The 25354-nt window shown below is 46.0% G+C and overlaps 1 protein-coding gene across 1 annotated transcript in view; it reads left to right on the forward strand.

The window, feature by feature from the left end:
- Positions 1-8559: 8559 nt before the first annotated feature.
- Positions 8560-25354, forward strand: part of ADRA1B (adrenoceptor alpha 1B) — a 49636-nt gene continuing 32841 nt past the window's right edge. Inside the window, exons 1-2 of the mRNA XM_081092036.1 lie at positions 8560-8624; positions 9157-10299. Coding sequence (XP_080948162.1) covers positions 9351-10299 — 949 coding nt within the window. The 5' untranslated portion in view covers positions 8560-8624; positions 9157-9350. The remainder of the gene's footprint in view (positions 8625-9156; positions 10300-25354) is intronic.

The raw sequence follows: 25354 nt of genomic DNA on the forward strand, positions 1-25354 counted from the left end.
ACAATGTCTTCCGCAAAAGTGTTTTTGGAGGATTAAATGAGATGTTGCTTGTGAATTAGCACAATGCCTGATGCATGACTGCACTCAGTCAGTCACAGTTAGTTAAAATAGGGCCTGGGCAGAGACAGTGCCTACCTCTCAATGGATAGCACTCCAAAAGGCAGGGCAGATATTTGGAGGCCCCTCCAGGAACTTGTAATTCACAGCACGCAGCTAACTGCCATTATACCAGGCTGCTCCTATCTAGAAGTTTTCACAAAATCTTCTCCAAACTCCATCCCCAAGCACTTACCAGGACAGTCCCCCAAGCGGCAGAAAAACCAAGGCTCCTCCTTTTACACCCTTCATCTTTTCCAGGACTCCCAAATCTGCCAGTTTCGTGTCCAGTAAACATCTGTGAAACGCTGGGCATTTCCTGTCCCAGCATTCCTCAGTACACGAAGGAGATGGGCAAAGAAAACTGCCTTTCTCGCCCTCTGCCCTCTTTTTCCATGCCCATGGGCCCCACAATAATGTACACACCAGTTCCCAAGCATATCCACCCCTATCCAGGGTCCTATGCTGTCATCTCTGCCAGAGAAGAGACGAGAAGGCACAAGTCACCCTCTGACATCACTTACTAGCCTTGCTCCCCAGGGCCCTAGTCTGTCCTCTCTGAAGCTGGGTTCTAACACTTTATCCAGATACCATTTTTAGATGCCCCCAAGGAAAAAGGTTCCACCACTTCCTGTAGACCTTACTGAACTTGGTGGCCGCCACAAGTGAAAATCCTCCAAAAGAGTTGGATGGTTTGGTTCAGAGGGCCACAAGAGAGGAAGAAGAGGAAGTATGGAGAAATTTGAGACCAGCGTCATGTATTTTGTTTCCTTATTTAACTTGCATCCGTGTTCAATGTCTCACACAATTCTCCATGCATCCTCAGATGCACATTCTGTTATTCATCCTAGAGCACAAACTCCAAAAGGACATTCACTTTATTCAGTTCAAGTTCTACTGCATGATGAATGGGGAACAGTGGGTTAGTTCTATTGCCCAAGACTGAAAGAGGTGACACCAAGATGCAATTAGCAGGAGAGAGGCCCATCAAACAAAAATAAGAAGTAACAGGGTGAATATCAAGTCATCAAGGGGCCTGTTAGGAACTTGGCAATGAGGAAGCCCCTGTCAGAAATTCAGGAAAAGGGTGGAGTAAAGCCACGTGCCCATAGCTTTCAGTAGGTTCTCAATAAGATCTAGAACCTAAAAAGGTAAAAAAAAAACACTGGTAAGGAGTAGTCCTTTCCCTCATGAAATGTGGAGTGGGAGGGTTTAGATTAATGCATATAAAATCACAGAGGACATCAATACAATAACAGTAGCTATTTGGGGTTGAATGTTTTTTTATCAGCCAGATCCCAGCCTAAGCATTATAGGCTCCTTTAATTGTCACAATCACCTTGTATGTGCCTTATCTCAAGAAAATAGAATGCATTATCCCCAGGTCTGAAAGAGTTTATGTAGCTTGCCCATGATCATACATCTGGTCAACTAAAGCTATAATTCAAATGCAGAACCTGCTCCAGACTGTGGAAATGGGTGACAGCAAAAAAAGGGGAAAAAAATCACATTGGTGGAATCAAAATCCCAGGCTACTGACACTGGCTCTGCCTTAGGCAAATCCCTCCCCCTTTCTGAGCCTTTGTGTCCCCACATGTGAAATAAGAGGGATGGACTAGCCCAGCGGTTCTCAACCTGTGGATCGCAACCCCTTTGGGGGTCGAACGACCCTTTCACAGGGTCGCCTAAGACCATCAGAAAACACATATATAATTACATATTGTTTTTGTGATTAATCACTATGCTTTAATTATGTTCAATTTGTAACAATGAAAATAAATCCTGCATATCAGATATTTACATTACGATTCATAACAATAGCAAAATTACAGTTATGAAGTAGCAACGAAAACAATTTTATGGTTGGGGGTCACCACAATATGAGGAATTATATTAAAGGGTCGCGGCATTAGGAAGGTTGAGAACCACTGGACTAGCCCAAAGTCAACAAAGGATTTCTATGAAGGGTTAGAGAACAAATACTTTAGGCTTTGCAGGGCATAGGGCCTCTGTTGCAGCCACTCAACTCTGTCACTGTAGCATGAAAAAGCACCCATAGACAGTGTGCAAGCAAATGGGTGTGGTGTTCCAATAAAACTTTATTTACCAAAAAATAAATAAATAAACAAACAAACAGGCACAAGCCTGGATTTGTTCCAAGGACTATAGTTTGTCCTCTCTGAAGCTGGGTTCTAATACTTTATCCAGATACCATTTTTAGATGCCCCCAAGGAAAAAGGTTCCACCACTTCCTCTAGAGCCCTAGACTAGACGGTCTCTGGGGTCTTTCTGATTCTGACATTTCTCAAGTCCATAATCCTAACTACAACAGTGTAGCCTTCAAAAGTCAGCTGTAAAGAGCCTATTGCCATAAGTTTTGTTTTGTTATGTCTTACTTTAACCTTTAATGGTTTCAACAGTGTGATTAGAAAGTACATTCTGACAGTAGCAATACAGAGGCACCTTGGGAGAGCTTTAGTGCCAGTAAAATCTCCATCAGCTTCCTGCCCTCAGTCTTAGATATGGACAAAGACATCTGTCTCGTGGAGAGCATGCTGCAGACACTACTGCCCACCCAGCTCCAAACCAGATCACAGCCTAGAGACCCTTCCTAGATCCATTTTGGGGTCACCATAGATTCCTGGGCAAAGTGATGGACAAAGTCCATGACCCTAAAGAGACAGCCAGAGTCATACAAGAAAACGGCACACTCTCCCTCCTGGCCCTCGACTGTACAGCACCACGGGTTGGTGTGGGCAACCTATTTATCTTGTCCCACCCACCAGAGGAGCTGCTGGGGCCCAAGGGAGAATAGACCCCTTCTCCAGCTCCTGAGTTAGCAGGTGTTTCACATTCCACACTCCTGTGCCCTCACACCCCAGACCTCCAACTCAGGGCTCTTCCCAAACGTGTGATGTGAATTCAGCCCTTGGATGACGTGGCAATTAGTCCTCACCAGCCTGCTGCAAAGGGATACTCCGGAGTTCTCCACCTTCCCAGGAAGGCTGTGCAATGAGAATTCCTGAGTTGAGGGAATCTGTGCTCAACAAAAATTGACAAATTGTCATTACCAGAGGGAACTGAAATCCCTCACGCCCGGGATCCTCTGACCTGCTGCCTTTGGAGGTGGAGGAAATGCCTGAAGTGTCCCCTGCCCAGGAGAAAGGGTGCTCCTCAGCCTCCCTTCATGACCCCCATGTAGCTGGAGCAGATGCCTCCTACCTCCTCTTTTTTTCATTTTCAGCCTCATTCACTGAGTGCTTTGTAGTCCAGCTGTGCTGGCTAACCCCTGTGGCCTTGGGCAACCATTCTGAGACTCAGTTTCCTCATCTATAAATGTTGATAATAGCATCTACCTCATAATATTATTATAAGGATTAAATCAGATCATGGACATAAGGCATTTGGGGCACAATGCCTATCACCTAGCCAACACTTAATAACCTTAGCTGATATTTATTACTATTACTCTGTGCTGGGCACGTGACACACATTATTGCATTTAATCCTCACCGCAACCCTATGAGGCAGGGACTATTTCGATCTTCATTTTACAGATGAGGCAAGTGGGGCTCCGAGTGATTAGATAGATGACTTGCCCAAGGACACACAGCTAATAAATTAGTAGAACTGGAACATAAATCTAGGTTTGTTGGATGCCAAAGTTCAGGCTCTTAATCACTTTACTCTCCTGCCCAAGGTCACATTAGTAGCTATTAAATGAGGGAGGCGGGATTAGATTCTAAGTCGGCTCTCAAATTCTCAGCAGACCGGGTGTTGCCCAGGAAGCCCGACCTGAGCAGCTCCTCGGCAGGACCTTCTCGCCTGGCCAGCTCTGCCTTGCCGTCCGCTCCCTGACCTCTGCCTCGCTCAGGAACCTGATCACATTCTGTCTTCTGCTGTAATTTCCTTCAAGGCGAACACTGAACCTTCTGCTGCCTTTTTTTTTTTTTTTTAAATCTCAGTCTGGTGCAGAGAGAGGGATGAAGCTTTGGAGCCTGACAATAATGCTCTGAATACCAATGCTGCTTGCTCACTGAGTAAGCTTGGCCATGTCACAGAACCTCTCCGAGCCCCAGTTTCCTCATTTGTAAAATGGGGGTAATTCCTGCTTTGCATTGTTGCGAAGATTTGCATAAATGCACACGGAGTACCTACCTAGCACAGTGCCTGGCACATAGAAGGTACTCTGTGAAGGGTGCTCTTCCATCTTACTCATTGCCCATGGCACCTAGATCAGTGCTAAGCTATTGGTTTGATTTAATCTTTGATTCACCCATAGCACCTAGCATGGTGCCTGACACAGGGTAGATGCCCCTATATATAGCTGCTTGGATGCAAACCTGGAGAGAGCTGGAGAGGGAGAACCATCCAAAACTGCATAGTCCCATGTGAGAGCTCTCCTCCCATAGACCCTCGAAGCAGATCTCTGAGTCTCCCATTGCCTTGGTCTCCCCAGAGGTCAAACTCAGTGGCAGCTTCACCTAGAGGGCTCCCAGAAATCAGAGTTTGCAACATCAGAGGATTCTAATGTAATCACCGATAATGAAAAGGTTCTTCTTCCCCAAGCCTCGAGTGAGTCAGAGCTCTGTGCTTGGCTTTGCCCCAGGGAGTACCGAGAAAATAAAATAGCGTTTGTATCCTCATGACACCTAAACAAACGGTCAATTCCATCGGTCAGATATCAGCCAGGAGGGTTAAGAGGCATCTCCAAGGAAGAGAGGGGAGGAACAGCAAGGAAAGGACCATTAGCAAAGGTTGCTTTAGTGGGGTCCTGGTACATGGCTGCTATTAAAGCTAATACCGGTTTACCTTATGGTGGGATTTTTGTTTTGTCTTCATGAAAGACACAGGATTTTGAACCTCTAGATGTGGCTCAATAATCTCATCCACATCCTGACACTTGAATGAAGACATAAGGTCTCATCTAGGTAACACACTTTTCTCTTTTCAAAATAAGTCTAAACCAACTCTGAATCTCAGATTTGCTCTTTGTCTTTTCCTGGCCTTTTGCCACCACAGGAAAATATCTGATAGGCTGAGTTTTCGCACTGCAGCTGGTTACTGTGATTATGTGGACACAGCCTCTGTAAATTCAATGGTGTGTTGCTGGCTGTTCAATAGCTGGTGAGGTTAGTGCCCAGGGAGGTGGGAAATGGGCCACCACTATCGAAATGTGGGCTCGGGGCTTGCTCTCCGTTCTGTCCCACTCTTCCTCTCCCACATCCCTGTCTGTGTTAATTGCCAGCTTCTGCCGATTTACTGGCATTCTCTTCCTCCTCACTCACCTTTGGGAATAAACCAGTTCAAGAGAAGCACCATCATTCTTGATCTAAAGAGGAACGAAAATGGTGGGAACTGAGTGTGTGACCATTGTGGATGGAAGCGAGAAAGGACAGCAAGGTTGCCTTCGGGGGTCACTTCATCCAGCAAGGGAAGCTGGTTACCTAGATCTAGGCCATCTGGCCCAACCCCTATCTTCAGACAGGCAATACATAAGCCACCCTGGACCAAGGACAATCTCCCGTCTTCATAAAGACCCTTGGCAGAGAGTTGTCCCGGTCTCACACCCTGCTGTGTAAGTCATGAGTAGCTATCCTGTGTGGCTTCCCTCTGGAGCATAGGAAGGAGCGCAGCTCTGTGAGCCATGGAACCCCTGTTTGATAACCAGCTCTGCACCTGACTAGCATACTACTTGCCACTGGGCCACCTCCAAAATGAAAAATGGACAAGTGAGGGTTATAATAGTTCTTGCAGAGTGAAGTCACTATAAATCTGTGAATCTCTTATTTTAAAATATCAAAAAACAACTTAAGCCAGTTTAATTAAAATAGGAAATAAATCAGTTTTCAGAGCTGTCTTTACCTCAGATATCTTAATCCAGCGGTTCTCAACCTGTGGGTCGCAACCCCTTTGGGGGTCGAACGACCCTTTCACAGGGGTTGCCTAAGACCATCAGAAAACACATATATAATTACATATTGTTTTTGTGATTAATCACTATGCTTTAATTATGTTCAACTTGTAACAATGAATATACATCCTGCATATCAGATATTTACATTACGATTCATAACAGTAGCAAAATTACAGTTATGAAGTAGCAACGAAAATAATTTTATGGTTGGGGGTCACCACAACATGAGGAACTGTATGAAAGGGTCGTGGCATTAGGAAGGTTGAGAACCACTCTCTTAATCTCACGGAATCCCTTGAAATTGTGTGTTTTGTGCATTTGGGAGTGCATTTTGGTGGGAAAAGATTAAAACCTTAGATGTATAATAGCCACCTACCCCCCCCAAAAAAAAATATATGTATAAAATAAATAAAAAGAAATTCAGGTTGAGGATCCTAAATGTCAATCACCCTGAGTGATTTCCTTGTTCCCTAGCCTTAAATATCAGGTTATAGTGACAGTGGGAAGCCCTAGATGCAGGCTTGTGGACAGGAGTAAAAAAAAGCATGAGGCTTTACTTTTCAATCTCCAGCTGTGTGACTGCTCATTAATCTGCTACATGTGTACTGGTCATGTGACCTCAGAATATACAAACACTCTCTAAATCATGGTTTTCTCACCAGTCAATGGAGAATGGTTATACTTCTCTCAAAGGGTTGTTGTGAAGAATAAAGGAAAATTAGTAAATGCTTGGCTATCGGTAAGAGTTCAATAAAGGTGGGTTCCCTCCCAGCATGAGTAGCTCAGGGTCCCAAAATTGACTACTGTGCCTTCTATAACAATCAATCCACCCCCTATCTCAAATTTACATTGGTACAGTCCTGTGAAAAACCATATGGAAGTGCCTCAAAAAATTAAAAACAGAATTACCATATGATCCAACAATCCCACTTCTGGGTATATGTCCAAAACAAATGAAAATAGGAACTCAGAGAGAGCTGTACTCCATGTTCATTGCATCATTATTCACAATAGCCAAGATATGGAAACAACCTAAGTGTTCATCAACTGATGGATGGATAAAGAAGATGTGGTGTATATATACTGTGAAATTTCATTCAGCCATGAAAGAAGGAAACCCTGCCATTTGCAACAACATAGATGAAACTTGAGGGCATTATGCTAAATAAAATAAGTTAGACCCCAAAAGAGACATGCTGATGATATCACCTACATGTAGAATCTAAAAAAGCTGAGCTCATAGAAACAGAGAATTGAGTGGTGGTTACCAGGGGTTGGGAGAGTAGAATGGGAAGATGTTAGTCAAAGGGTACAAACTTCCAGTTATAAGATGAATAAGATCTGGGGATCTAATGTACAGCATGGTGATCATAGTTAATAATATTGTACTATATACTTGCAAGCTGCTAGGAGAGTAGATCTTAAAAGTTCTCACCACAAAAAGAAATGGTAATTATGTGATGTGATGGAGGTGTTAGCTAACACTGTGATGGCAATCATTTTGTAATTTATAAGTATATCAAATCAACATGTTATATACCTTAAATTTACACAATGTTATATGTCAATTATATCTCAATAAATTTTGAGGGGAAAAAGCCACCCCCTTCTTTGCTTCTGGGAGAAGGGTGTGACACAGCAGCTAAGTGTCAACTCGGCATAGACTCAACATTGGGTTCAGTTCCCAGCTTCTCTGCTTGATGGCTGTGTGGACTTGGGCAGAGTTAAACTTTACTGTATCTTGGTGTCCCATTCACAAAATGGAAAGGATAATGCGAATAGTCCTTTCATATGCAAAGAGTACTTAGTATACTGATTGGGACATACTAAGTATTGGATAATTGTTAATTAGCATAAGGCTCTCGCTCAGCATCTTTGGCCTCATCCCGTCTCTCCTAAGTACCAATCACCCACCTTTGGGAGTGTGTCCCTATAGCTGAATGTCCAACATGGATAATGGGCAGAAAGGTGGGGGGACCAACAACTAGATTCCCCAAGTCCTGTCCCCCGATGCCAAGAGGTCTCTAACCCCCACCATCACCATCCTCACCCCCAGATAGCCCACTAGCTTGTTCCTCATTTCTTTCAGGTCTTGACTCAAATACCATTTCAGTGACATCCTGAGCACCCATTCAAAATTTCAAATGCCACCCCCCTACACACACCCCATTCCATTTCCCCCCTCCTTGCCATATTTTCTCCATGATATCTGTCAGCATAGGACACCCCTCACAATTTGCTTATTTTTTTAATGACTGTCTCCTCCCACTAGAATGTAAGCTCCTGGAGGGCAGGGGTCTTTGTCTATTGGTTCAATTGCTATGTCCACAGCGCCTAGAGCAGAACCCAGGGCAGGCCAAGGGTACTTAGTTAACAATCTGTTGAATGAAGGAGTGAGTGTCTGAGTGAATAAGTGAATGAATGGATGGATGAATGAATAAAGAGAAGCCTTTTTATTTTTATGGAGAGGTAAAGGATGGAGGTTGGTCTCAGATCTGACTCAAGTCCTTCCCACCTGCCTAATCTAGGCATTCTTCCTCTTTTAGGTGTCACACAAGTTGCATATTCCCCCTAATTCTGGGGGTTGACGCCAGATGCCATCCTATTAGAGGTAAGCACCCCCACCCCACTTTTTTAAATGAGGAGTAAATAGGAGGACAGAACCTCTCCGGGCCACCTCGGGTTGGGGACAAAGGGGGATTCCCACGCTCAAGTCGTGCTTTTTGCCCACCCCCTCATCCCCACCCCCACTCACACACATCAGGCTTGCCGTGGGAGGCGTGGGGGGGGGGGGCACAGCTAGCTAACCAGGGTGGCGGCGTCGGGGCTGCGGGCGCCTTCGCTGGACCCGCATTGCCCCCTAGTGCCGCGCGGAGTCAGGGCGCCGGGCTCCCCCGCCTGATGTCACCAGCGTGCAGTCAGCCCAGAGGCGGCTCATTGAAAGCGGACCCTCCTCGGTGCTGGCTGGGCGGAGACGCTGCTGCCCGCAGACCCGCAGCGGGCGAGCCCGCCAGGAGCCCGGCGCCCCCCGCCCGCACCCCACCTCCCGCTGCTCTGCTCCCTCGCGAGCCGGCCGGCGCGCCTGACGTGGACCATTAACTTGGAGCTGCCGCCTCTCCCCTCTCTCCTCCTCCCTCTGACAGGCACAGGCGAGCGAAGGAGCAGCGCGGTGCAGGAGACGCACTGCCGGCTGCTGGGGGAGATGCCTCCTCGCCAGGAGGGCGCCTCTGGGAAGAAGCCCACCGTGGGGGAGGCAAAGTTTCAGGGCAGCTGAGGAGCCTTCCCCGCAGCCCTTCCAGCCCTGTCCACCCGCTGGCTATGGAGGGCGGACTCTAAGATGAATCCCGACCTGGACACCGGCCACAACACATCAGCACCTGCCCACTGGGGAGAGTTGAAAAATGCCAACTTCACTGGCCCCAACCAGACCTCCAACAACTCCAGACTGCCCCAGCTGGACATCACCAGGGCCATCTCCGTGGGCATGGTGCTGGGCGCCTTCATCATCTTTGCCATCGTAGGCAACATCTTAGTCATCTTGTCTGTGGCCTGCAACCGTCACCTGCGGACACCCACCAACTACTTCATCGTCAACCTGGCCATCGCCGACCTGCTGCTAAGCTTCACCGTGCTGCCCTTCTCGGCTGCCCTGGAGGTGCTGGGCTACTGGGTGCTGGGCCGGATCTTCTGCGACATCTGGGCCGCCGTGGACGTCCTGTGCTGCACCGCCTCCATCCTGAGCCTGTGCGCCATCTCCATCGATCGCTACATCGGGGTGCGCCATTCTCTGCAGTACCCCACGCTTGTCACCCGGAGGAAGGCCATCTTGGCGCTCCTCAGTGTCTGGGTCTTGTCCACAGTCATCTCCATCGGGCCTCTCCTTGGGTGGAAGGAGCCAGCACCCAACGATGACAAGGAATGCGGGGTCACCGAAGAACCCTTCTACGCCCTCTTCTCCTCGCTGGGCTCCTTCTACATCCCTCTGGCGGTCATTCTGGTCATGTACTGCCGGGTCTACATAGTTGCCAAGAGGACCACCAAGAACCTGGAGGCCGGAGTCATGAGGGAGATGTCCAACTCCAAGGAGCTGACCCTGAGGATCCACTCCAAGAACTTTCACGAGGACACCCTCAGCAGTACCAAGGCCAAGGGCCACAACCCCAGGAGTTCCATAGCTGTCAAACTGTTTAAGTTCTCCAGGGAAAAGAAAGCAGCCAAGACCTTGGGCATAGTGGTCGGGATGTTCATCTTGTGTTGGCTACCCTTCTTCATCGCTCTACCACTTGGTGAGTTGGGGGCTCGGTGGAGGGGCCGTGGGCATTTACCGATCTTGGCTTTACTGATGAGCTTACTGTAAAGTTTTTTTCTGTGTTTTTTTGGTGTGTTTTTTAGTGTGTGTTTTTTCCAGTTTGTGTGTGTTTGGAGATTAGAGAATACTGTTTGTTCTGCAAAGGCTTTGCAGATTGGATAGCTGGCTAAGAACCAACTCAGGTGTTAGTAGAACACGCTAAGTCGCTTGAAATAGAACCACAGGAGGAAAATCTGGTATGCAGAATAATTCATTCAGCAGCCTCAGTTTAATAATTAAAAAGGCCACTGGACTTGAACATCACACCAGCATTATTTCAGTAGTAATCATGTGTCAGCTAAGGCAGCCTCACGAATGCAGCATACAAAGTAGTTTGTAGTTACCGCAGACGCGGCACTGGAGAGCAGGGAGACAGCTCGTACACAGAAAGGCGGTTTCATTCAGCATTTCCAGGGCTCTTTGCAGAGATCCCCACGCTGCTCAAGAGCTTTGCAGAGACTGCGTGCTCCCCTCCTCCCTGCACGGCTTGCTATCACCTCAGTGCACTCCTTTCATTATGAGTTAATAAGAGCATTTTACAGTCACACAGCCCCAACTTGCCTTTAAGTTATCTAAAGCCTGAGATTTGAAAGAGAAGGGAGATGACCTGAGGATCACACATTCTCAGTTTTCACCAAAAAATGTTCCTAACTCTGGTGATTTATGAAATGACCAGAATTAAATTATAGTCGCCCCTCACCATTAGCTGCCAGACACCAAATCCTGCTAGGATGAAATTGAGTCCTTCCCTTCCTATAAAAACATGTCCATCTTTTTTTTTCTTTTTTTGGTTGGTGGTCCTACTGAGTTATTCAAAGGCTACCTGACTGATTTCTTCTAAGGAAGAAGAGGTCTGGTTAAGAGGCAAACCTAGAGGATAGTGTGACATGCTGTCCACATTGGCTGGGAAACACTTGTCCCTCCTCTGAGGCACTGATCTGCTTTGATTTCTTCTATCTCTGGGGGACGCTCCAGAAAAATGAATGGAGGGAGGCGATCACGGCAAAGTCATGTGCCGTGGTATCAGAAAACGTAGCAGCTGCTGTATGACATGGACCACACATGCCTGCAGTCACACCAGGGGCTCAGTGAGAACCCTACACGACCAAATTCCACCAGAAACTACAATTCTGAAGACATGCTGCTTTAAGAGAAAGAGGCAAATGGAAAGAAAGCAAACTGGTATCAGGAGTTTCCCTTTAAAAAAGATAAAGGAAAAAGGCTGTTTAACCTACTCTCCACGTTATCATTTCTAAAGCCCCGCTAATACCCGTCATGAATGGTTTCAGTGTGCTAAGTGGAAAGAGTTAAGCTCCGCCCGCCCCAACCCTGAGTGATCACATCCCACTGCAGAGAAGCTTTCTTTTCTTTCCCAAGGTCTCAAGGTCCCTTTGCAGGCTTGTCAGGTTAAAGTGGATGACAGTTCACCCTGCACTGAGCCATCCAAAGCTCCTAATTGTATGTGGAAGTGATTTGGCCACGGATCATTCACTAAGTGACCTTGGCAAAGACAGCTCTTCTGCGAGCCTCAGTTTCTTCATCTGCAAAATGACCTGTTTACAGTTTGCTCCATGGGGTTTACACTAATGCATGGAAAGGATTTAATGCAGTGTCTGGTGCACAGCAAATGCTCAAGGAAAGTTAGCTATTAGTACTACAAACCTAACCCGAGTCACCCCTCAGCTATAACTGTGTATTTCCTCCTTCTCTACTCATTTGCCAATCCCCACACCTGTTACTAAAGGCTCAGAAGAGAACTGGGCCTTTCTTCCTTCTGCTCCTGCCCACTGGCAGGCAGAGGCTATGACCAGAGTATCCTCAGGAAGGAGCAGGCCCCCGTAGGATGCAGGGATGGATCAAAGGGGCAGGCGCTCACAGTATGGGGCAAGGGAAACAGCTCCAAATAGGTGAAGAGGCTGCCAGCATGTTAGAATGCTCTGGGAGTCAGGAGGAGTCTAGTTTTTCATGCTTTGCTCTGAGGCTCAGGAGCCATCTAGTTTTCATGTGAGCTTTGCCATCAATTAGATCTGTGACCTTAGGCTTGTCGCTTTACCTCTGTGGGCTTCAGGGCTCACTTTCAAAGAACCACGGGGTTCTAAATGAAGGGCTCGCAAACTTTATTAAGGACCAGAATCATCTGTGGAACCTGATAAAACATTCAGCTTCTTAGGCCTAACCCACAGACACTCTGACTCAGTAGATCAGATGGATCCCAGGAGTCCACGTGGTGATTCTGAAAAGGTGGCCTGCTGATCAGGCTTGGAGAGCCACTGCGGGGGCCCTTGTCCAGCCTGCTGGAGGCCATGGTTTTACACAGTGTAAAGTCTCGTCATTCCCCAGCCACACGGTGATGCAGGATGATGTGGCTTCTCTCTGGGCCCTGCTCTTCAGGACCACCCTCAGTTTCTTCTCACTCCCTCTCTCCCCACTTTCCCCGTTTCTGTTGATGCCTTTCTGAGACCTTATGGCCATAACAGTTTCCACATCACAGAAAGTGAGACGTTCTTGCCACCATAATGCTCTCAAAGCTCCTTTCTCCTATCCTTGCCATGAAAACTTTCTGACCATCCATGCCATTATCTCCCAGAGATGTCCCAGTGAGCTTCCCCTGAACTGACCCCACCCACATCCTCTCCCCTGGCCCCCTCGCCTTAGCAGATGAGGAATATGGACTCCAGGCTTTGGGTTTGGAAGATACACAAGAGCTTCAAATAGAGAAGGTGCTTAATTAACATGTTCTTAATAATTCAGCAAGAGCATCCAAGCAAACCCTAGATGTGGGTTTCTACTTCCTCTGAGTTCAAATAAAACCCAAATAAGAGTAGCATGATGTGGAACAATAACTCCTTTGGAATCTGAAGAAGGTTCCAAATTCTAAATTTTCCATGAAAGGCTTTCTACTCATAAGGAGAGAAAGCAGATCTGAGAAGACAGTGGTTGGCAAACACAAGTGCAGGTAGGAGTAACTTCCAATTGGCGATAGGAGCCTGGATGGCAGGAGATTTCCATAGCTGTGCTTGTCTTCTCCGTGGGAGAAGAGGGTTGCTATTCTTCTTGGGAAAGAGGGAAAATAGCCATGCCCCCTGCAGAGTCCTAGTTAGGAGCCCCATTTGTTTACCTTCCTCCCTTATTTTTATTTTTGGAAGCAGGGTTGGGCTGCCTCTCATCTCCTGCGGAGCCCTCCCCACCTGTAACACCCTCCAACCTCCCCACCCTTTCCCTGTGACCTCAGACCAAGTAGGGCCAGGGACCAGCTCTCACTTACTCTGGAGCAGGGATGGACTCCACCAAACAAGGACCTCTTTATTTGGTCCCTGGAATCAGGCCATGGAGGGACAGGAAATAATTGGAATATAATAGAGCAGCATTTCTACTCATTTGGGTCATGTGCAAGATGTCCAAGGAATCTTCACCTGCCCAGTATTATAATGAAGGTCAGCTCCCACCCGCCTGGGGAAGGCCTGGTCAGGGTCTCAAGAAGTGACTGGGCTATTGAGGGAAGTGCATTGCATTGGGGGGAAGGCTGGGATGGGGAGCGGGTAGCAGGAAGTGCTGTGCAGCCAACTAGTAGCTGGGCTTAGTGTGTTGTTTAGAAAACACTGGAACCTTGCCTTGCTCCAGATCTTTCTTCCATCTTTTAAAATGCTGAAAGGCCCCAGGAAGCCCTTATTGAACTAACCGCTTTCCCCTCCAAATAAATGAAGGTTCATTTCAAAGAAGCAGTTGTGTTCTCTACAGAACTGGAACCAAATAGGAATTCCTCTCGCCATTGATTTGTTTCTCCAGTCCTCTCATTCCAAATGGGGCTGATGAATCCACACCTCCCACAGGAGTATAAGGGAGGGTGAGGGTCTCAGAGATGACTCAGGACAGAGCCACCCCCACACACACACACACACACACACACTAATCCTCCAGCTCAGAGGTTTCAAAGCACAAGGATTTGAGTTGCTCACAAGAAAAGCAGTTGATTTGAGTTAGGAGAGATTTTCACACACAGGAACCCTTCCTGCAAGAGGGAAATCCTACAGAAGGAAAATACATTTGACCATTAATGAAATCATTAATAAAGACTTTCTAAAGCACCTACTAGGTACCAAACACTATATTAATTACTGGGTTGTTGGGCCAAAAATAAATATGGCTCCTGCCTGCAGGAGGCTTATAGCCTAGTGAGATCATACTAACATGGGACACATCTTATAAGCCAGACATTCTGCTAGACATTCAACAGACATTATCTCATTAATCCTGATTGGGGAGAGTAATTTCTCCCTCTCTACAGAGGAACATACTGAAGCTCATAGAGGTTAGTCTTCTTGCTCAGGGTCACACAGCAAGTAACTGATTATGCCAAGAGTTGAATCCAGGTCTGTCAGAGCAGGCACATACCTGTTCCACTGCACCCAGATGTCTGGCCTTTCTGCTCTGTGGTTCCAACCTACTCTCATAGCAATTGGTCTCCAGGAAACCCAGAGCCACCTGTCAAAAGTGGGTTCTTATACTTCTGTACAAAGCCCTGCCTTTCTCCTACTCCTCACTCACTCCTGAAAAAGGATGCACCCATAAAATGTTAGGGAAGTTCGTCCAACATTCTAGAGTATCTAGCTAGATTTTCTGCACAACACCTGCACTGTATAGGATGTGAGTGTCTCAAGGTTGGGCCTTTCATCACCCCAGCCCGAAGGAAAAAGTGGGGCCTTGCTCTTCCTCTAGGGTTCTAGCTCTACATATTTAATCATCCATCCATTCATTCATTCATTTCACTGACTAAGTATATATTTATTGCATGCCCACTATTGTGATAAGAAAGGGGGTGAGATGCTATTAGAAGTCTATAATGGGAATCAGTATATCATAGGGGTCCCTGAGTGACATTTAGGGAGAATCCTGGACAGTTTCGAGGATCTAATTCAGTGAAGCGGGGAGGGGACAGGGAGAAGGGGAGGAGTGTAGGCAGAAGGAAGGGCACACCTGTAATTCCTGAGGTAGGAGTTGGTAGGAAAATAACAGAGCCCAGAGAATGGAGGGGAGGCGGGTGCAATTGGAGGCTGGAGGTGTGGGCAGAGGCCAGGTCATGCAGGAAATTTTAAGCCCCATAAAAACTTCAGATTTTATCTTAAGTTGCATTGGCCACTTCTGAAGGATTTAAAACAGACAAGAGATAGAATCTGAATTATGTCTTTAAAAAGACAACTCAGGCCAGCATGTAGAAGACAGACCAGAGACAAAGCAGTTAGGAGGCCACAATCCCAGTGAGAGCTGGTGGTGACTTAGACCAAGCTGGTGAGGTGGAAATGGAGAGAAGGAGGCAGTTCAAAGACTTGGAGATGGGTTGGTTATGATATAGGAGGGTTTGTGAGAGCAAGAAATGTGTCTGGAATAACCCTGAGGTTTCCGGATGGTGGAGGTACCATTTGCTGAGATGGGGAAGATAGGAAGGGAGATGGTAGGGTGAAACATAGCCAAGAGAATTCCTCCCAGGATCATCTTCAGACCCCATTCATGAGGGCCCATAAGACATCATTATCTGCCAGACACACTAATGAGTTTAGTGATCAGAATGTCCCAACCCAAAAGCCAGAGAGTCATGGTCAACAGCTAACTTAACTGCTCATCGGAAACGTCAGGCAAGGGGGTCTGTTTTTAAAAGTAAAGCTTCTTGACCACCATCTGCAGACTTATTGTATCAGAATCTCTCCTGATGGGCCTGAGAATCTTGATTTTTAACAAGTTCCTGCAGGTGAATCTTATGTAGCCAACATGGATAACATCAGTCCCCCCCGCCCCGCCCCCATGCCTGGGAACCCCTGGAATCAGCACCCCATGCAGGGGCCAGAAAGCTTGATTAAGTCTCCCCTGGTACAGCCAGAAGCATCTCAATCCTGCCTACATCTTGAACTAGTCTACATGGTGGAAGACAGGAAGGCTGGCAGGAGAGAAGGTGAATTCTTTAACCAAAGCCTCCCTGGGGAAGGGGAGGAAAATGAGCACTGTGGAAATAGCATCGGCAGTGTAGCGGGTGCTCTATTCTCACAGCCCCTCTGCAGAGCAACATCCTTGTGTTTATAGGCAAGGGAACAAGAGTTCAGAGAGGTTTGGTAACTTGCCCAAGGTCACACAGCTAGTAAATGGTAAAGTCTATCAGACTCCACAGTTGGCACTTAATAAACAGTCATTATATCATTCCTTTTGTAATTACAGTGCCTCCCAAACATTTGTCTGAGGTCTGGTGCCCATGGGTGATAAAATTTTTGCTGCTCATGATGAAACAAGAAAAAAATTACAAAAATTCTGTGTTTTTCCAGTTGTATTCAATATAAAATGACTGTTCTTTTCTATTTCGGGACACTGAAATTGCAATTTTTAATGGAACCATTAGGGTTTTTAGAAAGGATGATGATAAATGGTGGTGATAGTCATTGTGTGTGTGTTTGTTTAATGCCTTACTTGCAAAACAAAAAGTTGGTAACTCTATTTCCCCACCAAAAAATATATTTTGAATTTTTATTATGCGTCTCCTAAAGTCCTGAAATCCTGGGAAACACCATGGTAGTTGGACACAATGAATATTTGTGGGAAGAAGCAAGGGGCAGGGCAGCAAGCAGAAAAGAAAGGAGGAAATGGATGAATGTTAGCCTCAGCTTTGCCGTGGGGTTCAGAGGACTGGGGCAGAGGGTGGGGAGGGGGAAGGTGATGTAAAGGGCCATGCTTCCCAGGTACAACAGGATGAAGGGCCATTTGTGGAGGCACCAAGTCCTGCTGGAGCAAAACAGGCCACAGCCATGCCAGCGGGTTGTGTGTAGCTGTGGTGACATCACAGATGGGCCTATTAAGATCTGTAATGCAAGAGATGCCTTTACCTGAGCATGTGCGTGGCTCATAAAAATAACTGATGACCTCCAGGCCACACTGGGAAATTGCTTTCTGCCATTTCTGCAGGGTGTTTCCACAGCCACTGTGTTCCCGACCACGTCTGATAATAATAATACTAACAGTTACCATTTATTAGGTCGGCCGCGTGTGAGGTTCATTGTGCTACACCAGGCAGGGGGTGCTTTCTATGCATTCTCTCACTCACTCTTCTCCAGAGGCCTATGAAGGGGGCACTATTATTGTCGCCATTTTATAGATGAGGAAGCTGACACTCGGAGAGACTTGCCTCAGGCTACCCAGCTGATTAGTGACAGAACCTGGATTTTCTAGGACTCAGTGGTCCGCAAACTGAGGCTCGGCAAACCGCCGCTCGCGAGCCACATGCGGCTCTTTGGCCCCTTGAGTGTGGCTCTTCCACAAAATACCGGCTCTTCCACAAAATACTGACTTCTGCTCACGGGCCACGAAGTTTCAATCACACTGTACGTGCGCGCCCGCACGTGGTATTTTGTGGAAGAGCCACACTCAAGGGGCCAAAGAGCCGCATGTGGCTTGCGAGCCGCAGTTTGCCTACCACGGGTCTAGGTAATCAGGTAATGCTAACAGTTCATCACTAGGGATACCCTAGGTGTGGGGTTCTGAGCCCCTTTATGGAACCCCATGAAGGAACTGGGGAAACCAGAGCCTACTCTGAGAAGGAGGAAAGGAAGGGTAGGGGCGGCCTGTGGTTTGGCCACCAAGAGGCACAGTATCCTGGTGAGAACTCAGAACATAAAAATAATTGAGTCTTCCTTCCCTAGCAAGAGAAGTCAAATTTTCTCTTTTATTATGGACTAGAGGCCCAGTGCATGAAATTCGTGCAGTGTAGGAGGGGGGTCCCTCAGCCCAGCCTGCACCCTCTCGCAGTCCGGGACCCCTCGCTCCTTATCGCCCGCCTGCTTGCTGCTCCTTACTGCTCAGCTCGCTGTTCCTTAGCACTGCTGTGGAGGTGGGAGAGGCTCCCGCCACCGCCGTTGCGCTCACCAGCCATGAGTCCGGCTTCTGGATGAGCGGTACTTCCCCTGTGGGAGTGCACTGAACACCAGGGGGCAGCTCCTGCATTGAGTGTCTGCTCCCTAGTGGTCAGTGTGCATCATAGCAACCGGTCATTCTGGTCATTCTGCCATAACAGTTGCTTAGACTTTTATAATATAGACTAGAGGCCTGGCAAATGAAATCGTGTGCAGGTACGGTCCCTAGGTCTAGCCTGTGATCAGGGCCATCTTGCTGCCACCTACCCCAATTCCCTGTTCGCCATCAGGCAATGGGAGCCTGATGGCCAGGGGAGAGACCGAGAGGTCAGCCATTGCTGCTCGCTCACCGGCCCCACCCCTGCCATGGTTCACCCTCTGTGTGGGGGACAACCAGCGGGGCAGGTGCCTTGTCCTGGCACCACCCGCATCCCCGCCACCCACCCCGATTCCCATTTGCCATTAGTGATCAGAACCCGTGAGCCAGGGGGAGGGACCAAGAGGTGGTCAGTGCACCTCATAGTGACTGGTCAAGCAGTCGTTCTGGTCATTCTGCCATTATGGTCACTGGGCTTTTATTATAATACTCCAGATTTTCTTCAGCTTCACAACTTATTAGTAATGTCACATAACACTTTTAAGATTTTTATGAAATTTGGGGAAACATCAAATTTGGAAGTCTTTTTTACAGTTTCATTTCTGTCTGCATATATTTCACCTCCATCACCCATATCCATACAGTCCCAGCACCACAGGACTCTCCTATGAGGAACCAGTCTCTGGTCCTACCACTCGATGCCACAAGGCCAGGTGAGTCAGCATCATGGACCACAGAGTATTTCTAGAAGCTGTTTGTCCACTATGCCCTAACTCTGGCTCATGATAACCTAGTTATACAGAAAGAAAAAGTTGCAAACCACATATGTGTATTCAACAGAACCCAGATAACATGTACCTTAACTTTCAACTAGTTCCCCCAAATGCCCATGGCTCCTATACTAACACCCACATGAGGGGAAATCTGGCAGGGGGGGAGGGTCAGAATGGAAGTAGACAGTGGTCCTAATAATTGCAGTTAATAGATCCTACTTTTGAAAACTTTACAAAATCATACAATCATGAGAAAACACGCTGAGTTCCTTCCCAGGGCCTTGGAGGACCACTTGAAGAGAGGGGGTCTGAGGCTCAGTAAGTCCCCTCGTCCACACCCAACACCACAGGGATGGCTTTCTCTGGCAACCTCATGTCTGATGGACTTCCCTGTCTCCTCTCCAAACTGTGACCTTCTCATAAGCAATGACCACATTTTTCCTCACTGCCTAACCCTGGTCACCAAAGCTAAAGAAATGAGTGAATGCACAGCACTGTGACTTTGGCAGAATTAAGAGCATACTCTAACTCATATAGCCCAGCCTGCACCCTCTCCAATCTGGGACCCCTCAGGGGATGTCCAACTGCTGGTTTAGGCCCGATCCCTGGCAGTCGGACATCCTTCTCACAATCCTAGACTGCTGGCTCCTAATTGCCCACCTGCCTGCCTGCCTGGCCACCTCTAACTGGCCCCCCCTGCCGGCCTTGTTGCCCCTAACTGCCCCCCACTACCGGCCAGGTCACCCCCAACTGCCCCTTCCCTGCCGGCCTGGTTGTCCCCAACTGCCCACCCCCCGCCGGCCTAGGCGCCCCTCACTGCCCCTCCTCCCCCCGTCAGCCTAAATGCTCCCAACTGTCCCCCCTGCAGGCCTTGTTGCCCCCAACTGCACCCCCCTGCTGTCCTGGTTGCCCCTAACTTCCCCCCCCCACCGGCCTGGTCGCCTCTTACTCCCCCCCTGCCGGCCTTGTTACCCCTCACAGCCCCCCCCTCTGGCCTGGTCACCCCACGCAGCCTGCTGTTCAGTCATTTGGTCATCCCTCACTAACCCCCCTGCCAGCCTGGTCATAGGCAGCCATCTTGTGAGGGCATGAGGGTTAATTTGCATTGTACCTCTTTATATATGTTGGTACTTGCAACAATTGTTTGTGGGGATCAGGACTGATATGCACATCTTTAACAGAGTTACCTGCCTGCAAACCTCTGGAGGGCAGGGTCCAGGTTTGACACATCTTCTTGTCCCCCCAGCCCAGAGACGTGTACCTAGGTGACTCTCAGTGAATTATGGCACTTGAAGCTATAATTCAGTGTGTACCCAATTTTTGAACGTCCCAGCAGTCCATCAGATAGATATTAGTGTTACTCCCATTTTATAAAAGGAAATGGACTTAGAGGGGGGAAGTGACTTGTCCCATGCCTTGAAACCACCACCAGCCCATTGAAAGGAGCCTGAGATGGGGGAGAGAGGGAACCTGGCACCCACAGCTGCCACAATCCAGGGAAAGATTAATAACGAGAGAATAAAATGAACATCTATTTAAGGAGAAAAGATGTATGGTTTTTTGAGGGAAATAGGAGTTATTGTAAATGCTAGTTTGATGTTTTTAAATCTTCAGTTAATTTACCCTGGTTACCCTGGGATCTGAATCCGTGGTTGGCTGACCCTATATACTTAGCGAATGAGTAAATAAAGGAATGGGTCCATTTCAGCACAAGGCAATTGATGTGATCAGAATGATGAGCATCTCAGGAATGTAGTGGGGACAGAAAGAAGGGGGTCTGACAAGAATTGTGGGGAGGAGAAGGAAGTGAGCTATGTCTTAAGGACTTGTAAGGCTGGAATGGCTGTAGGGGGAGGGCATCTCACCCTGTCCATCACCCTCCCTCCTGGCATGACAGAGCATGAGTCAGGGCACAGTCCGCACTTGTAGGCTAGTGTTCTTAGGACTCTGTCAACAGCCCACTCGTGACCACATCTACCCACGGCACATCGGAGCCACCTTTGAACACTCAAGTGCCCCTCTCTGGTGTGAGTACACAAATTGTGCTATAAAAGTTGCACCAGTAAACAGTTCAGGCCAAAATGTTCAGAAACAGAATGTCCTAGCACATGCGAGTGGACCATTCCTCACCGAGCCCTGTTTAACTTTTAGGCCCTCAGTGACTTGTTCCCCTGAAGTTGGGATGCATGTGAGGCTTGGCCTTGCATGCTTTTTGAAATTCTTTAAAATAGAGTTTCCTGGCAGGCAAACATGCATCAGTTAGAAGCTGAGCTCAGCACCCTGGCCCCAGAAGGAGGTTAACATGGGACCAAGGACAAGCCGAGCTCACCGTCATTCACAGGCATGGGCCCCAGGCATCATAGCACCAGCACAGGGCTGGGCAGGGATCCAGGGAGACAGCTGGTAGTGGGGAGGGGGAAGGGGAGGTCCACCAACTGGAACAAAAATATTATACCTCCAATTTCTATATTCAGGCCATAAATTGCCCCTAGCATCAAGAGAAAGTGGTAGGGCCCCCTCTTTCTGCTTGCAGGTACACCCTCACTATGTCCATTTGGAACTTCTTGTCCCCAACCCTTCAGAATTGATCTTAACAAAGGGTTCCATGAGCCTCTTTGGCAATCTGGTGAAGCCCCTTTGCACAACAGACATAAAATAAGAGGTATAGGACTTCAAAGAAAACCAATTAGGTGGAACTAGTTATTATGATGTTGCAAAGGCAAATTTATTATAGAGTGAAAGTGTTCTTCGTTACTAACATATTAAGTAAACAAAGATCTAGTAGCAAGTCAAAGAAATAACTTCTACAGTTTTGCAGTAGTGACAAGTGGAAATATTTCAAGATACCTGCAAAAAAGGTAATGTGATATCATAAATCTGATTTATATTGGTGAAAAATTCTGCTAATTCTACTATGGCTTGTAGCCTACATTCTTATTGAAGAAAATGCTAACTTTCAGCCAAAGGTTAGTTTTGGGTTGTTGTTTTGTTGTTGTTTTTAAAGTAATTTTTCCCATCCAAGTTTAGGGATCCCCAGAATAAGAACCCTGCCTCCGACCTTATGAAGCTCTACTACAGGCAGTAAGGATTTCTTCCTTCCTTCCTTTCTTCCTTCCTTCCTTCCTTTCTTTCTTTCTTTTCAAAAATACAGGAAACTTGGACTATGCCATCATGCTTTGCAACTGTTTTGCATGACTGCTTGTGGGGATTTTACTTTATTAAAATAATGCATAGATTTATTTAAATCAGAAAGAAAAAGAAAGCAATGAAAACAATTCTTCTGCCCTCCCCAAACCCAGGTCCGTTGCCATTCTGCATTTATGTGGTTTTTCTCCAGAAGCAAACACTGTTACCAGATTACTTGTGTGTGCTTCTAGCAACATTCTGTTTACGTGTTTGTAAACATACATATGCAAGTATGTGTGTATATTTGAGTGTGTATGTGTATGGGATATGTGTATTTCCACCCTGTTTATTTTTACAAATGGGATTTTATAATCGTGACAGGGAAGGTTACATTTTCTACTCAACAGCGTATCTTGGACATCACTATCAGAATGTTTAGAGTTACTGCTTTCCTTTTTGTGGCTATATAGTAATTCACTTTATGGAATATTCTATTTTACTTAACAATTTCCCAATTCATATTTTTAACCTTTTACTACTATAAACAATGTCTGTGCCCACGTATTCAGGATAAATTCATAGAAGTGGAAGCACTGGGACAAGGAATATTTGATATTTCAGGTTTAGCCTAATTATGTTCAATTTTACTAAATAAGGAATTTAAAATACTGTAAAATGTAAAGTGGTGTAAAAATACATAGGTTAGATCTGTGTCTACTAAACTATCATTTAGAAGGATTATTCATGATATTTACATTTTAAAAAGTAATTCATAGAGTAATATGTAATCAATCTATTCTTAAAAGCTATTAACTTAGTCACCTCAGAAGATAAAATGAAGTGAGCAAGAGTAGATTAACTTTTTCTACATACCTCCACATTATTTCATGTTACAATGAGCAAATATTCTATTTGTGATTAAGAAAATATGATAGAATATAAATTGAGTTCCAATAGAATTATAATGGAGACTATTACGTTTTTATGATTTTTTAGAAGAAAAAAAAATCAAGGGCCAAGAAAGAAAAGGTAGTTGTCCTTAGTCATTTTTTTTAAAATATATTTTATTGATTTCAGAGAAGAAGAGAGGGAGAGAGAGAGAGAAACATCAGTGATGAGAGAGAATCATTCATTGGCTGCCTCCTGCTCACCCCACACTGGGGATCTAGCCCGCAATCCGGGCATATGCCCTGACCAGGAATTGAACCATGACCTCCTGGTTCATAGGTTGACTCTCAACCACTGAGCCTCTCCGGCTAGGCATCCTTAGTCATTTTTAACCTTGACACACATTTTAATATAATTTTAGTTGATTGAAATACATGCACACATGTCTTGCTATGTGACCACCAGCTCTAGAACACTTGAAAATTACTTTGACCCCTTCTGCTGCTGGGTACAGCCCTGCCTACTCCCCCAGTTAAAAAACATGTTGTTTGTTGACTTTTGTTTTTATAATTTTTAAATGAGAATTTTTCTCTCTTGATAGCAAAAAAATAATTCACACACAACAGCAAGCTATAAAAAAGAAAGGAAAAATCACGCAAATCCTACCCTCTATATAACTATGTTTAATATTTTCCTATGGAATTTTTCAGAATGTTCCATATGTGCATGTGTGTGCATATACACAAATCAGATCATCTAGTGCTTTTATTACTAAGCATCTTGACATTTCAATAAATTAGAATGTTTTCATTTAGTTTTCACATATTTTTAATGTTGCATTGCATTCCATGATAGAAGGTATCATTATGTACTTAACCACTTATGGCAGTGGTTCTCAATCTTCCTAATGCCGCGGCCCTTTAATATAGCTCCTCATGTTGTGGTGACCCCCAACCATAAAATTATTTTCGTTGCTACTTCATAACTGTAATTTTGCTACTGTTATGAATCGTAATGTAAATATCTGATATGCAGTATATATTTAGGCGACCCCTGTGAAAGGGTCGTTCGACCCCCAAAGGAGTTGCGACCCACAGGTTGAGAACCGCTGCCTTATGACAACCCATTTATATAAATAGGTGAAACATACACAAGGCCCAAGTGTGGAGTGAAAAGAATGTCCCTCTCACTTCACTGGGCCCCAGCCATCCAATTTCACCCCCACCAAGAGATAACTACTATTACCAGTTTCTTGCATATCCTTTCAGTGATATTCTGTGCATACAAAAATATATTTATATGTTCTTTTTTTTTAATGGAAATAACACTATAAACATTCTCCTGTACCTTGCTTTTTTAACTGAATAATGTATTTTGGCAATTTTTTCATTTCAATATAAATAGAGCAATCTCATTCTTTTTAATAGCTACATGGTATTCCATTGTAATTTTTTTTCAAATAGACCTTTTATGAAAGATATTTATGTTGTTTCAAATCATTTGCAAACATTTTTTTAAATTTATTTTTTATTTTTGAAAGTATTACAGATGTCCCTCTTTTTCCCCCATTGACTCCCTCCATCCTGCTCCCACTCCCTGCCCCAGGCCTTCACTGCACTCTTATTCATGGGTTATGTATATATGCATAATCTCTTCCCTCTCCCCTCTCCCCATCCCGCTGAGATTCATCAATTTGTTCCATACTCCATGTCTCTGGATCTATTTTTGTTGTCGTTGTTTTGTTGCTGATCTTTTAGAGAGAGTGGAAGACAGAGAAAAATATTAATGTGAGAGAAACACATCGATTGGTTGCTTCCTGCACACACCCCAACCCTGGCCAGGAAGAATCCTGCAACCAAATACGTGCCCTTGACCAGAATCGAACCTGGGACCCTTTGGTCCACAGGCCAGTGCTCTAGCCACCAACCCAAACTGGCTAGGGTGCTCTGGATCTATTTTGTTCATCAGCTATTTTGTTCATTAGATTCCACATGTAAATGAGATCGTGTGATATTTGTCTTTCTCTTACTGGCTTATTTCCCTTAGCAGGTCCCTCCATGCTGTCTCAAAGGGTAAGAGATCCTTCTTTTTCATAGCTGCATAGTATTCCATTGCAAACATTTGTACATTCCTCATTTCCCATATTATCTGTAAGATAAAATTCTGGAAGTGGACTATTCTGAGGTAACTTTTTTATTTTTATAAATATTGCCAAATTGTTCT

The sequence above is a fragment of the Myotis nattereri genome (assembly GCF_964212035.1).
Source record: "Myotis nattereri genome assembly, chromosome: 5".
Classification (NCBI taxonomy): Eukaryota; Metazoa; Chordata; class Mammalia; order Chiroptera; family Vespertilionidae; genus Myotis; species Myotis nattereri.